The 14,958-nt window shown below is 36.7% G+C and overlaps 1 protein-coding gene across 1 annotated transcript in view; it reads left to right on the forward strand.

Moving 5' to 3' along the window:
• RAB21 (RAB21, member RAS oncogene family) overlaps positions 1 to 13,317 on the forward strand; it is a 29,855-nt gene extending 16,538 nt beyond the window's left edge. Inside the window, exons 5-7 of the mRNA XM_070454198.1 lie at positions 6,703 to 6,757; positions 7,268 to 7,356; positions 10,107 to 13,317. Of these exons, the coding sequence (XP_070310299.1) occupies positions 6,703 to 6,757; positions 7,268 to 7,356; positions 10,107 to 10,249 (287 nt within the window). The 3' untranslated portion in view covers positions 10,250 to 13,317. The remainder of the gene's footprint in view (positions 1 to 6,702; positions 6,758 to 7,267; positions 7,357 to 10,106) is intronic.
• The last annotated feature ends 1,641 nt before the right edge of the window (positions 13,318 to 14,958 follow it).

Consider the following 14,958-nt stretch of genomic DNA (forward strand, 5'->3'; position numbering starts at 1 on the left):
TAATATTTAATATTTTAGAATAATTTAGAATTTTGAAGGGATCTTTCAAGAGATTCAAGCATCTGTAATTCAAGGAATGCCCTTGGGGGAGCAGCTGGGAATCCCTGAACATGTAGGGCTTTGAGTCTCCCAGCCTTGCTTCAACTTGACCTTTAGTTTTTCATCATAAGATTATTTTAGAAAATAAAAGAGTTTGGCAACTACAATATAATTAAAATCAGTGACTTAAGCTGTGTTCTTGTCATATTGTTGTTGTTCAGTTCCTAAGTTGTGTCCAACTCTTTGCAACCCCATGGCCTGCAGCACGCCAGGCTCTTCGGTCCTCCACTATCTCCCAGAGTTTGCTCAAATTCATCTCCATTAAATGGGTGATGCTATCTAGTCGTCTTATTTTCTGCCACTCCCTTCTCCTTTTGCCTTCAGTCTTTCCCAGCATCAGGGACTTTGCCAGTGAGTTGGCTCTTCACTCAGTTGGCCAAAGTATTGGAGTGTTAGTTTCAGCATCAGTCCTTCCAGTGAATATTCAGTGTTGATTTCTTTTAGGATTGACTAGTTTGATCTTCTTGCTGTCCAAGGGACTCTCAAAAGTCTTGAAGAGCACAAGTCAAAAGCATCAATTGTTCAGCACTCAGCCTTCTTTATGGTCCAACTCAACATTCATACGTGACTACTGGAAAAATCATAGCTTTGACTGCATAGACCTTTGTCAGCAAATTGATGTCATTACTTTTTAATACACTGTCTAGGTTTGTCATTGCTTACCTTCCAAGGAACAATTGTCTTTTTTATTTTGTGGTGGCAGTCACTATGCACAGTGATTTTGGAGCCCAACAAAAGAAAATCTGTCAGTGTTTCCACTTTTTCCCCATCTATTTGCCATGAAGTGATGGGGCGAGATGCTATGATTTTAGTTTTTTGAATATTGAGTTTTAAACCAACTTTTTCACTCTCCTCTTTCACCCTAATCAAGAGGTTTTCACTTTTTGCCATTAGAGGGGTATCATCTGCATATCTGAGGTTGTTGATATTTCCCCCAGCAATCTTGATTCCAGCTTGTGCTTCATCCAGCCTGGCATTTTGCATGATGTACTCTGCATATAAGTTAAATAAGCAGGGTCACAGAACACAGCCTTGTCGTACTCCTTTTCCAATTTGGAAGTAGTCTGTTGTTCCCTGTCCGGTTCTAACTGTTGCTTCTTGACCTGTAAACAGGTTTCTCAGGAGACAGGTAAGGTGGTCTGGTATTCCCATCTCTTTAAGAATTTTCCACAGTCTCTTGTGATCCACTCAGTCAAAAGCTTTAGCGTAGTCAATGAAGCAGAAGTAGACGTTTTTCTGGAACTTCCTTGCTTTCTCCATCATTCAACAAATGTTGGCAGTTTGATCTCTGGCTTCCTCTGCCTCTTCGAAACCCACCTTGTACATCTGGAAGTTATCAGTTCATGTACTATTGAAGCCTACCTTGAAGGATTTTTGAGCATTACCTTACTAGCATGTGAAATGAGTGCAATTGTGCGATAGTTTGAACATTCTTTGACATTGCCTTTCTTTGGGATTGGAATGAAAACTGACCTTTTCCAGTCCTGTTGCCACTGCTGGATTTTCCAAATTTACTGGCATATTGAGTGCAGCAGCATCACCTATTAGGATTTTAAATACGTAAGCTGGAATTCCGTCACCTTCACTAGCTTTGCTCTTAGTCATGCTTCCGAAGGCCCACTTGACTTCACACTTCAGGATGTCCAGTTCTAGTTATCTGGGTCATTAAGATCTCTTTTGTACAGTTTTTGTGTGTGTTCTTGTCAGCACTTCTTAGTCTGTTCTGCTTCTGTTAGGGCTTTACCATTTCTGTCCTTTATCATGCCCATCCTTATAATTATGAGATCTTTCCTTGATAGCTCCAGTTTTCTTGAAGCAGTCTCTAGTCTTTCCTATTCTATAATTTTCCTCTATTTCTTTGCATTGTTCATTGAATAAGGCCTTCTTATCTCTCCTTGCTATTCTGTGGAACTCTGCATTCAGTTGGGTTTTATCTTTCCCTTTCTTCCTTGCCTTTTGCTTCTCTTCTTTCCTTGGCTGTTTGTAAAGCCTCCTCAGACAACCGCTTTGCCTTCTTGCATTTCTTTTTCTTTGGGATGATTTTCCTGTACAGTGTTACAAACCTACATCCATAGTTCTTCAGACACTGTGTCTACCAGATCTAATCCCTTGAATTTGTTCTTGTTACAATTAACTATACATATTTTTGAGTTAAGGACTCCAAAGGTGACTTTCGACTCCAAAGATGAAAGGAGACCATGATTCACTGGAGTGGAGGAATATGCTTAGTGGGTAAAGTAAGAGAACTCTAGAACTCTGTCTTGGACTTCTGGCGTTTCTCTTTGGTTCCTTTTTTGTTTAGATTTTTATCTCTAAGATTGCATATGCTTTTTAGCTGTCATGTCAGCCTAATTTGTCTTTTACATAGATTATAGTTAAATCAGAATTTCGTTTTTATAAGTATTGCTCTTCTGTTAGGCTTTTCCTGTCTTCCTGCATATCTGTTACATAAACCTAAATGTAAGATTCAACTTGCCATATGTTTCTGACTGTTTATGCTTGACATATTTATAATCTCCTAGCTTTTTCATGTGTAAATTAGATGCTTAACCTTCTCGGTCCTTATCTAAACCACTAATGATGTGTAAATCAGGAGTAGAGAACTCCATCCTTTGCTAGTAGAGACTTTCCCCTCTAGTTTTATTTAATCCATTGATCAGCACTCTTGGCTGTGGTTGCTCTATTTAATAGAATATTTTGTTAATAGTCTGTTCTCAACATTTGTATGTTTGTTAAACATATATTTATTAATAACTACTTACCACTTGTTGAGTGCCAGGTACTGTTCTAAGAACTACACCGTTATTGTTTCATTTAGGCCTCCTGACAACACTGCAAGAAGGCATTGTTGCCGTTGCCATTTTACACGTGAGGAAATGGACCTAGCGAGCCTGACAGTTCCCAGACTGCATAGTATTTAGAGAGAGACCTGGGGTTTTAGTTTAGGCCCGTCTGTTCCTTCAGGCCCGTATCCTTAACCAACAATATGTGTTACTTGCTGGTTTGTACCAGGTTTTGGGAGTAATATAGTGAATAAGTTAAAAAATAGGGGGAAAAAAATAGATACAGTCCTTGTCGTCCCAGAGCTTATCGTGTAGGGTGAGAGAGAAAAACAAGCTGTTATTGTATATTGTGATAAATGCTGTGAAAGGGTAAGGGGAAGGTGCTGTGATAACACAAAGGGAAACCTAACTAAGTTGGGGGGTGGGGTGGGTAAAGGATTTTCTAAGCCAGTCAGGATTGTGATAAGAAGTGTGTTAATTATCATGGGCTTTAAGTCTCATAAGTGTATTGATTTTTCATTTGATCATTCACTGTGATGAATATGGCTGATTTTAATAACTACTCTCCATTGTATATGTACTATTTACTGGACCTTTTACATTATATCTTATTTTCACATAAACCTTGGAAAGTTTATTAGCTGCATTTGTACAAAGTGAGACTAAGAGGGGTGAAGTAATATGCACCAATCCATATAGTTTTGAAATGAGCCAGAAGTTAAAGCGAATTTTGTCAGATTTAAAAGTTTCCACTAGGCCACATTCCATCCTTTATTGTCTAAGCAAAATAAAGTCCTCTTTATTGCTATTAGCCATCTGCTCTTAGCAATGGTCATATCCCTTCCATGTTCTTCATTAAAATAGGTATTTTTAAAGAAGAAAAAGTTTTTAGTGTTCTTAGCAGGATAGCCTTTTCTTCTCCAGTGGCTTCAGCCCTCAGGGAGTATATAGTAGTCTCAAGTAGGTGCTTATTTTGGTGGTTATTCTTGTTTTCAGGTGTTTCAAGCCTATTGGAATGTTCCCAATGTGGCCACAGAGTAGTATTGAAACAGAAGTGAAGTGAAGTGAAGTGGCTTAGTCGTGTCTGACTCTTTGTGACCCCATGGACTGTAGCCTGTCCTCCATCCATGAGATTTTCCAGGCAAGAATACTGGAGTGGGTTGCCATTTCCTTCTCCACGGGATCTTCCTGACCCAGGGATCGAACTTGGGTCTCCAGTACTGCAAGCCGACTCTTTATCATCTGAGCTGTCGGGGAAATAAGCCTCAAAGCTGCCAGCTTTAGCTCTCTTGCCTTCAAACAAACACAGGAGCTACAAAAGTCTTGAACTTTGGAAAGGTATCAGTCACTGACAGGCAGTTTTGTGACTTAGTCTGTGCTGTTAATCCATCATGAGCACTTACTGTTCAAAGAAATAGTAGTTATTTAGTAGAAGGATTTTTTTGTTGTGTTATTAAAATAGCAATTTTAATAATAACAGATTTGGGGGAACCCCTGGTGGCCCAGTGTTTAGGACTTGGCACTTTCCCTGCTGTGGCCCAGGTTCAGTCTCTGGCTGGGTAACCAAGATATACTGCAAGCCATGGTGGCGAGCCAAAAAATCTAAAAGAAAATAACTGGCATTATTAAAGTTCGCTGTTTAAAATGCTATTAAAGAATAAAGCAGTGTCTCAGTTTTCCCAGAATATTCATTTGAGGCAATAAGGTGATTGTCTACTTTCCCTAACCTCATTTTTAAAAAGTAGATATTAGTAATTCTGGAAGATTTTGGGGAAAAAAAAAGAGACATTTAAGCTCTATCAAACCAACTCAGAGGGTTTTCGTTAACTTCAACAAGTGTCTCCTTCTATAAGGAGGCTGTTTTACCTTTTTACTGTGGCAGAATCTTGTTCCTGCTTGTTGGAACCATCTGCCACTAGGTGGTGCTTTTTGCATTCTTCATGGCATAGAACAGTTTACTCTGCTGGCAGCTGTTGGATATATTGGCTGTAATATTTAGCAGTTTAAAAATTTTATTGACAGAATAATGTGGGAGATCAGAACTGATATGTGTTTTCTTGCTGCGGTAGACTGTTCAAAGAAGGAAGAGGTCAGTACTGAATTTGCTAGGACCTTCTGAGCTTTGAGCCCGTTTGTTTTGGGGGGAGGGGCCCGAGAATACTGGAGTGGGTTGCCATTCCCTTCTCCAGGGGATCTTCCTGACCCAAGAATTGAACCCAAGTCTCCTGCACTGTAGGCAGATGCTTCCTTGGTGGCTCAGATGGTAAAAGCGTCTGCCTACAGTGCGGGAGACCCGGGTTTGATCCCTGGGTCGGGAAGATTCCCCTGGAGAAGGAAATGGCAACCCACTCCAGTATTCTTGCCTGGAAAATTCTGTGGACGGGGGAGCCTGGTGGGCTACAGTCCATGGGGTCTCAAAGAGTCATACACGACTGAGCGACTTCACTTTCACTTTCTTTCACTTTCTGAGCTTTAGCTTGTCTGCTTCCCTCTCAGCCTTAGGCTACTGTGTCAAATGTCACTTGAAGCTGCATATAATTAGGGGCTCAGATTATTGAGGTCTTCTATATGCAAAGCCTCTGGGCTTGTACTTCTCAGTTCTAAGCGTTGCATCTTTCATTGGGAGCTTAGTTCAATGCTTTATCTGAAATTGTCTTCCTGATGCTCTAAAGTTCCAAGAAAAAAATGACTTCGTTTATAGGATTTTCTTTTTTACCTCTATAGGTCATAATAGAAGAAATGAAAATATTTGTTTAATGTGTCCTTTCTTAGTGTATTTCCCCCTTTCCTGTCCGTTATTTACATTGCCTTTAGCACTCAGTCCAGCCTACTTACCTTCATCTCTAGCCTGTATATAGTAAGGAATCTGCATTTTGAAGTTTCTTCACTTTTATTCTGGTTGCTTTGTAGCATAATTTCAGTTTGGTTTCATTGCTTAAGGAAAGCCAAACTTATTTTCAATAATTTAAAATCTGCATGGTATATTATCAAGTGTGAAACAGATCGCCAGTCCAGGTTGGATGCATGAGACAAGTGCTCGGGGCTGGTGCACTGGGATGACCCAGAGGGATGGGATGAGGAGGGAGGTGGGAGAGGGGTTCAGGATGGGAAACACATGTAAATCCATGGCTGATTCATGTCAATGTATGGCAAAAACCACTACAATATTGTGAAGTAATTAGCCTCCAAATAATAAAAATAAATGACAAAAAGAAATAAAATCTGCATGGTGTTCATATACTAAGTTCTCTGATGTTTTTAAAACAGTACAGTTTCTTCCCCTGCACTGGTGAAGTACTTCAAAAGCCATATGTTTTAATGCTTTCTTTAATCAGTTCATATCATCCAGAAAACCAGAATATTCTTAGGATCCAAAAGGCTAGCCTGATATATTTTCATGAGCAATAAGATAGCCTTGTTTAATTACTGATCATCTGTAAGTTGATTGGGGACCACTTCCACTTGGATAAGAATCATAGATTTTTCGTTAGGGTTCCCTAGTAAATCTTAATCCCATTTATACTCTAAATCAAAAAGAATGCTCATCTCTTTAGGAGAGTTCTTTCCTCTCCGAGTCCGCAGCTTCAGGAGGGATATGCGTTGAGCCATTTGAGGGAGGTTGAGGCATTCACCTTGACAGTCATAATCAACCCTCCTGTCATAGGAGTTAATCTGATAGTTTTAAGACCCTGAGAAGTCTGGTGGGGATTTGCATTATTTTTCTAGGGGATTAAAATAGCAATTGTATATTTAGAATTAGCTTAATTTCATGATAAAAATGAATCATTGTTAAACACTGGCATTTACTTTTTCCAATTAGGTAATAAAGTAGACTTGGAGAAGGAGAGACATGTTTCCATTCAAGAAGCAGAATCGTAAGTGTTGTCCTTTCTCTTCCTTCCATCAGTCACTCTCTGTAAGAAGTCTTCATCCTTGCACAGTGTTCTTTACCATTTATTACTCAAACCTTTTAATATAGATTGAGCTATTGGATTCAATGAAGTGTGTTTACATTGGCAGTTTCTAGACTTTTCTTGACATTTAAAGATATTTCACTTTCAGTTCTCTTTTTGGTTTCAGTAAAAAGTATAAAAGTGATGCAAAAGAAAACTGCCATGGCCAAATAGTGAGTCACGAAAACTAAAATATTTGGGTTGCAGATTAATTTATAAAAATTTCAAGTCTTGCAATATATTCTTATTTAAAAGTTGGTTCTATATATAGAGATATTAAACAGTATGTGATCTTAATTTCACTAAACCTGGGTTAATTAGTAATAAGTCACTAAAAGTGCTACTGTTTAAAAAAAAAGTTCAAATAGCAGTTGTGGCAAAAACTTGAAACATTATTTTACATCAATTACTGTTGTTACTTTTCTTTTTAAGGTATGCAGAATCTGTGGGAGCAAAACATTATCACACTTCAGCCAAACAGAACAAAGGAATTGAGGAACTCTTTCTTGACCTTTGTAAAAGTAGGTGTATGGATGTGTAGTGTTTGCTAAATATATATTAAAATAAATGCAATATTATTAAAAATAAAAATGGAATGGGAATATACAGAATAAAACAGATTTAAGAGATGTAACAACCCGTTGCAGTGGATGGACTTTATGTGGATCCTAATTTGACAAACTAGTGAAAAAGAACATTTGTGAAACAATTGGGACTATATGAACACTCATTGGATATAAATGATCTTAAGAAATATTGTGAATTTTGTTAGGCATGATTATGGTATTGTGGTTATGCCTAAAAATAATTTTTATTTTTTGAAAGTTTTTACCTTTAGAAATCATAATTTATGAATGAAATTTATGTGTCTGGCACATAAATTTGATTAAAAAATAATGGTAGCGATGATTGCCAAGTATGGATGAAAGTGTGTGATAAGCATATCGATTTTCATTATGTTTTTCTTTTATGTATGTTTGTGCTTTTTCATATTAAAAAAAGAGAAAGGAAAATGTTTTATCATATACAACCTGAAAGTCATTTCTCATATCACCAATAGAACACATACATACTTAGGAAAACTCTAGTCTGTAGAATAATGGGTTGAGATGATTTTGTCAAATTACATTCCTTGAAATTACAAACTGTTTTGAGAACATGATGAAATAATGGTTTTCTCTCTAGAAAAATGTACATATACACAAACTTTGGAGTAAATATAAGTTTTATGTAAACCTGAAGTTCATTTGTAGTTCACCTGGGAGAGTAATTCTCTAAATGTAGTCCCCTCATCAGCAGCATTAGCATCATTTGAGAATGTGTTAGAAGTGCAAGTTCTTGGGCCTTACTCCAAACCTACTGAATCGAAATTCCAGGTGGTGGTTCCCTGAATCTGTGTTTTAATCATCCCTCCTTATGATTCTGATTTATACTAAATTTTGAGAACCACTGCTGTACGTATCAGTCACTAGGAGATCTTGTTAAAATTGTAATTTGATAAAGTGGGTCTTGTGTAGGCCTGAACTTGTGTTTTCTAACAGACACCCAAGGGTTAGTGACACTAGTCCTTAGACCATACTTTGAGTACTGAGGTTCTAGATCAGTGGCTTGTAAATGTTATATATCACATCTTTATATAAAAAGATTGAGTGTTCTCCATATGTTATTTTAAAATTATAGAACATGTACAAGTGCTTATGTATTTTGTATATTGTAAAACATATATTTAAAAAAATAGAAATTTTGAAAGGTTGGGGGAAACTCTTTTCTAACTTCATCTCAGTGAATTGTCCCATATACCTCAATTTGGAAACCATTGTTCAAGATCAGTCTATGGATCCAAGTTTAGAACCCTTATTCTGTTCTGAAGACTCTCTTTTCTTTGCTCATCTTTTCAGATATGTGTTTTGCAACTATTTACTCCTAGTCTGTGTCTTATATTCTCATTTTTCTTAACTGTCTCTTGGAGGGCAAAAGATCTAAATTTTAATGAGGTCTGATTTATCAGTTTTTCTTTATGAGTCATTTTTTGTGTGTCTTACATGAGAAATCTTTGCTAACTCAAAAGTCATAAAGATTTTCTTCTACAGAGATTTCCTCCTTTTTTTTTTCTTTTATTAAAAAAAATCAGTTAGTTTATTTTTGGCCATGCTGGGTCTTTGCTGCTGTATGGGCTTTTCTTCAGTTGCGGAGAGTGGGGGCTACTCTCTAGTTGCGGTCTGCAGGCTTCCCACGGCAGTGGCTCTCCCTGTTGGGAGCGCTGGCTCAGGGACCCGCAGGCGTCAGTAGTTGCGCTGCATGGGCTTAGTTGCTCTGAGTCATGTGGGATTCTCCTGGATCAAGGATTGATCTGCATTAGGATCTACTTCTTTACCAGTGAGCCACCAGGGAAGCCCCTCCTCCTATGTTTTCTTCTAAACATTTTGTTTTACATTTAGGTCTGAAATTAATTTCTTACTAATGTTCACATATGGTGGGAGATATAGATGGAACTTTCATTTTTTACATGTAAATGTCCAGTTCTAGTACTGTTTCTTGAAAAGATGATTCTGTGTTCATTCAGTAAACTTGGCACATGTGTTAAAAATCAAGTGACCATATGTATGGGAGTCTGTTTCTGGACCTGTTTTGTTGATCTCTGTATTTCTTCTTTCACCAGTATCTCATTGTCATCATTAGAGCAACTTTCTATTGTATCTTTTAAACCAGATAGTGTGAGTCCTCCAGCTTTCTTCTTCCTCCTTCATCCTAATCTCTTTGGTTCTTTCAAATATTATTTGCTTAAAAGTTTTACATTACTTGAAGAATAATCTTGTACCCTAAATATTGCTTGTACTTGGAACAATTTGACCTTCTTTGACATATTTTGAAGGTGGTAAGAGGGGACGACAGAGGATGAGATGGTTGGATGGCATCACCAACTCAAGGGACGTGACTTTGAGTAAACTCTGGGAGTTGGTGATGGACAGGGAGGCCTAGTGTGCTGCAGTCCATGGGGTTGCAAAGAGTCAGACACGACTAGGCGACTGAACTAAATTGAACTGACATATTTCTAAGTATATTTGGAAAATCTTAAGGATGACACTTATACAATAGTCATTTGTTCAGATCAAAAACTTGTTTTCTCTGGTGATGTCACTGTGGACAAATACTCTTCGCTATTAGTTGCCTTGTTGGTTCAAAATCCACTCTCATGATGGTAAACTGACATTAGAGAAACAGAAGACTCAGATTGTGGTCCTAAATGATGTCTGCTTTCTCCCTCTCTTAGGAATGATAGAGACAGCACAAGTGGATGAGAGGGCAAAAGGCAATGGCTCCAGTCAGCCGGGAGCTGCAAGGCGAGGTGTACAGATTATTGATGATGAACCTCAAGCCCAGAGCGTTGGTGGAGGGTGCTGTTCTTCTGGATAACTGTTCACCCCTAAGAAAGTGAAAAAAACAAACTGTGGATCATTGCCCTCAACATGAAGACTGCCATATTCCAAGTCACATTATTTTACCGATGGAGTTACAGAATTAACAGTATTTTAAATTACGTTTATAACTGCAGAGACCTTAAGTGCTAAACTTAGTGGAGTTTGTGACCAGAGAATTGGCATTTTCTACAAATGTTAACAAAGCAATTACCAATGGCCTTTTTACATATTTTTTTCTTTAATAAGAAATAATATGCATGTAGAAAAGACCTACTTAAAGGCTTCATTTATATTCTTTTAAATCAAATCTTTATTTAATAACTTATATATGTTGTTGGAATGGTATACATTTTTGCAGTCCTTTGTATTTTGTGGTAGTTTGAATTGTATCCCTTCTAAACAGCATACTGTCTTTTGTTTTCTTCTTCTTTTTTTTTTTAATTAGCAGATACCTGAAGTACTATTTTTGCAGGGTTTGCACAGGCCCCTAACTGTCTACTACACTTTGATATAATCTATATACATCCTGTATGCTGAGCTGGTAAAATACAATGTAAAATTACATATTAAATATTTTATCTGCTTTTACAAGTGCAAGGTGCAAAAATATATACAGTAGTCTCATTGATGACTGTAAAGTGAATTAACATTTGGTGATAATGCCTAAGCTTTTTGACTCTGATATAAAGGTCATAGCTCCCCTTCACTTCTGTCTTAATTTGAAAGTGGCGTGTTTCAAGTTTCTCATATATACTTTACTTGAATTATTGCTGTTATCACGTTTTTCGCCTCTAAATCCATCTGATCATTGAGCAACAGCATTTGCCTTTGGGTTTTGGGTTGTTTTGTTCTTTTGTGGGGTTTGCGGGGTTTTTTGTGGGGCAGGGATAAAAGAGATGACTTCTGCCGTTTTTGCTTTAGAATGGTACCTTAGAAGTATTTGAAGAGCATGCTGAGTTTCACTTCTGCGAAGCTTTAGTTTTTCTCTTAGGCTTTATATGAAATGGATTCACTGGTATGAGAAGAGAGGAGGAAGCCCCAGATAGTAGCCGCTCACCAAGACTTTTACACAGCAGCATGTTAGTGGTGGTTTCTGCTCCCGAGGCAGCGCTTCTAGATCCTTCCTAAGCAAATCGTATTTGTTCATTGCTTGCCAGAGATAAACACAGAAAGTTTTGTTTCATTTTGTAAGCGCTATCCTTCTGAGTTTCTTTGAAGGGAAACATTTCATGTAATGCAGTTATAGCAAACACTGGAAAGATTTATTATAAAATTATATTCTTGTATACTTTGTAAATTAGTCTCACTAGGTTTTTTTTTCCTTAAGCATAAGACTAAACTTAAATTTGTTAATTTTAATAGAATCAGGCACAGGAAGAACACAAATTGTGTAAATTAACATAAATTGTTCTTGTTCTAATATATATATTTTTCCATTTCTGTCATGCTTGGAAAACTAGTAAATGTTATGTCTAAGATAAAATGAAATGGTCCCTGGATTTACTTCTTACAAGAAGCAGTAGTATCCAATAAAGTTGTTAGCTTGAACACTTAAGAGAATATAAAGAAGTTATAGTTACTAAAAAAGTAACTTTCCCAAATGGATTAAAGTTGAATGAATTGCCATCTTGATGTTATGATATTGCAATTTTAACTTAGTATTAAGTATTCTATAAGTCTGCATTTTTACCCTCTTAAATTATTAATCTCTGTCACACCCTCACACGGCTTCTCTGTTGTGTGTGTTGAGGGAGGGTGGGGTGGAAAGAGTTGCCTGGAAGATAAGCTAAAATTGTCCTCTTTTATGGGATGATCATACTCTGTGTAGTTTCTTGGTTTCCTGGAGGGAGGCAGGGGGAATTCTGAGTACAGATACTGGAACAAATTGGTTTCCTGGAGGGAGGCAGGAGGAATTCTGAGCACAGATACTGGAACAAATCATTTTCCTGGAGGGAGGCAGGAGGAATTCTGAGCACAGATACTGGAACCAATCTTTTTCCTGGAGGGAGGCAGGAGGAATTCTGAGCACAGATACTGGAACAAATCGTTTTCCTGGAGGGAGGCAGGGGGAGTTCTGAGTACAGATACTGGAACAAATCGTTTTTGCCTTCCTGGTTATTTTGTCTGTAGGGAAAGTCTTGGCTGTAGATGTAGTGGGAAATAAGCTTTTCTCCATTGGAGTGAAGTATGTTTTCAAAACTAATTAGAGGTGAAATTGAGGTTTATTTAAAAAAGTAAAATCAAAAGTCATGATTGGAGAGTTGGACTCTTTGATTTTCGACCCTATATTAATGATATAAAGTCCAGATAGAAACCTCTTCTCCAGAGTTGCCAGGTAATTATTGGTGAGGTACAACCACTCTATGTTTCTTTCTTTACTCTTCCTTGGTTTCTGTGTATCTTCCTTAACATCAAGCATTTCATTCTTTTTTTCACCTGTAATTTAAACTAATTCAGTAGCAACAATAGATAATATGGTATACCTGACCTTGCTCCAAGGCTCAAAAGTTTTAGGTAGGAATAGAGTGAAAGGGTAGTGAAAGAGGACAAAGCAGTTGCAATGTGTATTCAAAGGAAAGATTAAAAAAAAAATAAACCAAGGCTAAGAAAGCTTTTCTGATATTTACTTTACCTCCGTAATACATCTTTTGTGTTCTTGTCCTTATAATTGTGCTACTAGGAAGAAGACACAAATTATCATGTGTATTAAAAGTAGTAGGTAGGTAGAACCAATGTATTTTTCAACTAATAAGTGTATACTGTTGGTATATATAAATTAAAAGTTGGTTTGAGATAGTCATTAAAAAGGCATCCAGATATTTAAAGTATACAATCATAGTTTCTGTAGTGACGATGGGTATTCTGCTTGTTTTGTATTGTGATTATAGAGGAAGATTATTGTTTTTAAAAATACACATTTCACAATTTGGGGGTAAACAGTAATCTGAAAAGAGCATCACATTATCATATGAAACATCTGAATTTCTTTGGTTCTGGGGATATCTTCTGAAAGTAGTCTAAAGCTATGGCTGTAACAGCTAAATTAAAATCTTTTTAAAAATATTAGCTTGTATGTTATTAGTAATTACTTCTTATTTGGCATTAAAATAAAAGCAGAATATTTCATTTTTAGATTTTTAGTAAGAAATAGAGAAGGAAGGTAGTAAGAGGTAGAATGAAAGGTAGATAGGAAATTCTACAAACTTACAATTTTTAAAATCATTTTAAAAATTACAGTACTTTTAACATAGTTTCTAAATAAGGCAAATTATGCATTGTGCCAAATATTTAGAACATTAAAAATGACTTGTTATACTGTTTATTTCTTTTAATCCGTAATTTGCAATTTTCTGTATTATAGATACTGCCAGGGGTCTGGATCATTGATCTTTTATTATCTTCAGATGATATAACTTACATTCTAGAAGGGTTTGATCCATGCCTTTGACTTGTGAAATTTACCTTTTGACTTCTGTTTGCCATTATAGTTTTTTAAAGTAGGCACTTTAAAAGTATCTCTATATCTAAAAGAAGATATGTTTTTTAAAGTAGATACCCCCCAAAAAAGTAGATACAGTGTAACAAAGAGGGAATACTTAATTTGTAACCATTTAAAATGTTGAGATCTTCTGGAAAATGGGGTAAATAGTAATGACCTTGCTGGTCATAAACCTTACAATAATTTCTAAAGATAAGAGAACCTAAATAGATCCTTAAGTGTTCTTTTCTAAATTATAAGTTGCATTACCTAGATTTTAATAATTAAAAGCTGGGATTCATTGAACTTGTACATTTACTTGATTTCATAATAGTCATTGATTCTAGTAAGCTGCTGTTCTATAATTTTTTATCAACTAAAACAGTAATAATATATTTGGTGTTGTGGGCTAAAATTCATGCTATCCATATGTCTGACTTTGATAACTTTTCCCTTTTCAAGAAAACTATAATTTTGAGCAAACTTTCCTACATGTAAGTATTTTAGTATTAATCACATGTAATAAAAAAATGTAGAAGTACTCTTAAACGTTTGCAATTTTAAGCAAAATGCTTTGCTTCTAAACAAACCACTTTGGCAGATCTTTACCACTGCTTGGGCTATCTGGAATTTATATATAATCTCTCTTCTAAGGAAGCCGAGTGTGCTTTTGGGTGTTAACCTTTCTACTGCAGCATCTTTTCTGCAGTAGATAATGACCATGGCATGGTACATGGCACACCCAGAAAGAATCTTATTCTTAAAGCATCTGGTCCTCTCCAAAATAATGCACATATTTCCAAGTGCAATGGATTAAAGCCAGAGGATGAGCCCACCTACTTAAATGATCTTTATTGTAAACGATATCAGTTCTCTCTGATTTTGGTACTTCCTGGCGACTGAATCATATCTTCATTATGTGATTTCCTTAAATTTGAGCTTGTGTGGAGCAATGAGAGAAAGGTGAGGGATAGCAGGGGTAAAGTATGATGATGATGAAAAACAGACAACAGTGGTATTTGGTAAACTATACCTTTAGTGGTGGGTTTCTCTGGTGGTCAGTGGTAAAGAATCCGCCTGCCAATGCAGGAGATGTGGATTTGATTGCTGGGTCAGGAAGATGCTCTTGAGAAGGAAATGGCAACCCACTCCAGTATTCTTGCATGGGAAATGCAATGGACAGAGGAGCCTGCTGCAGTCCATGAGGTCACAAGGAGTCAGACACA

Source organism: Odocoileus virginianus, chromosome 24 (genome assembly GCF_023699985.2).
Source record: "Odocoileus virginianus isolate 20LAN1187 ecotype Illinois chromosome 24, Ovbor_1.2, whole genome shotgun sequence".
NCBI classification, from domain to species: Eukaryota; Metazoa; Chordata; class Mammalia; order Artiodactyla; family Cervidae; genus Odocoileus; species Odocoileus virginianus.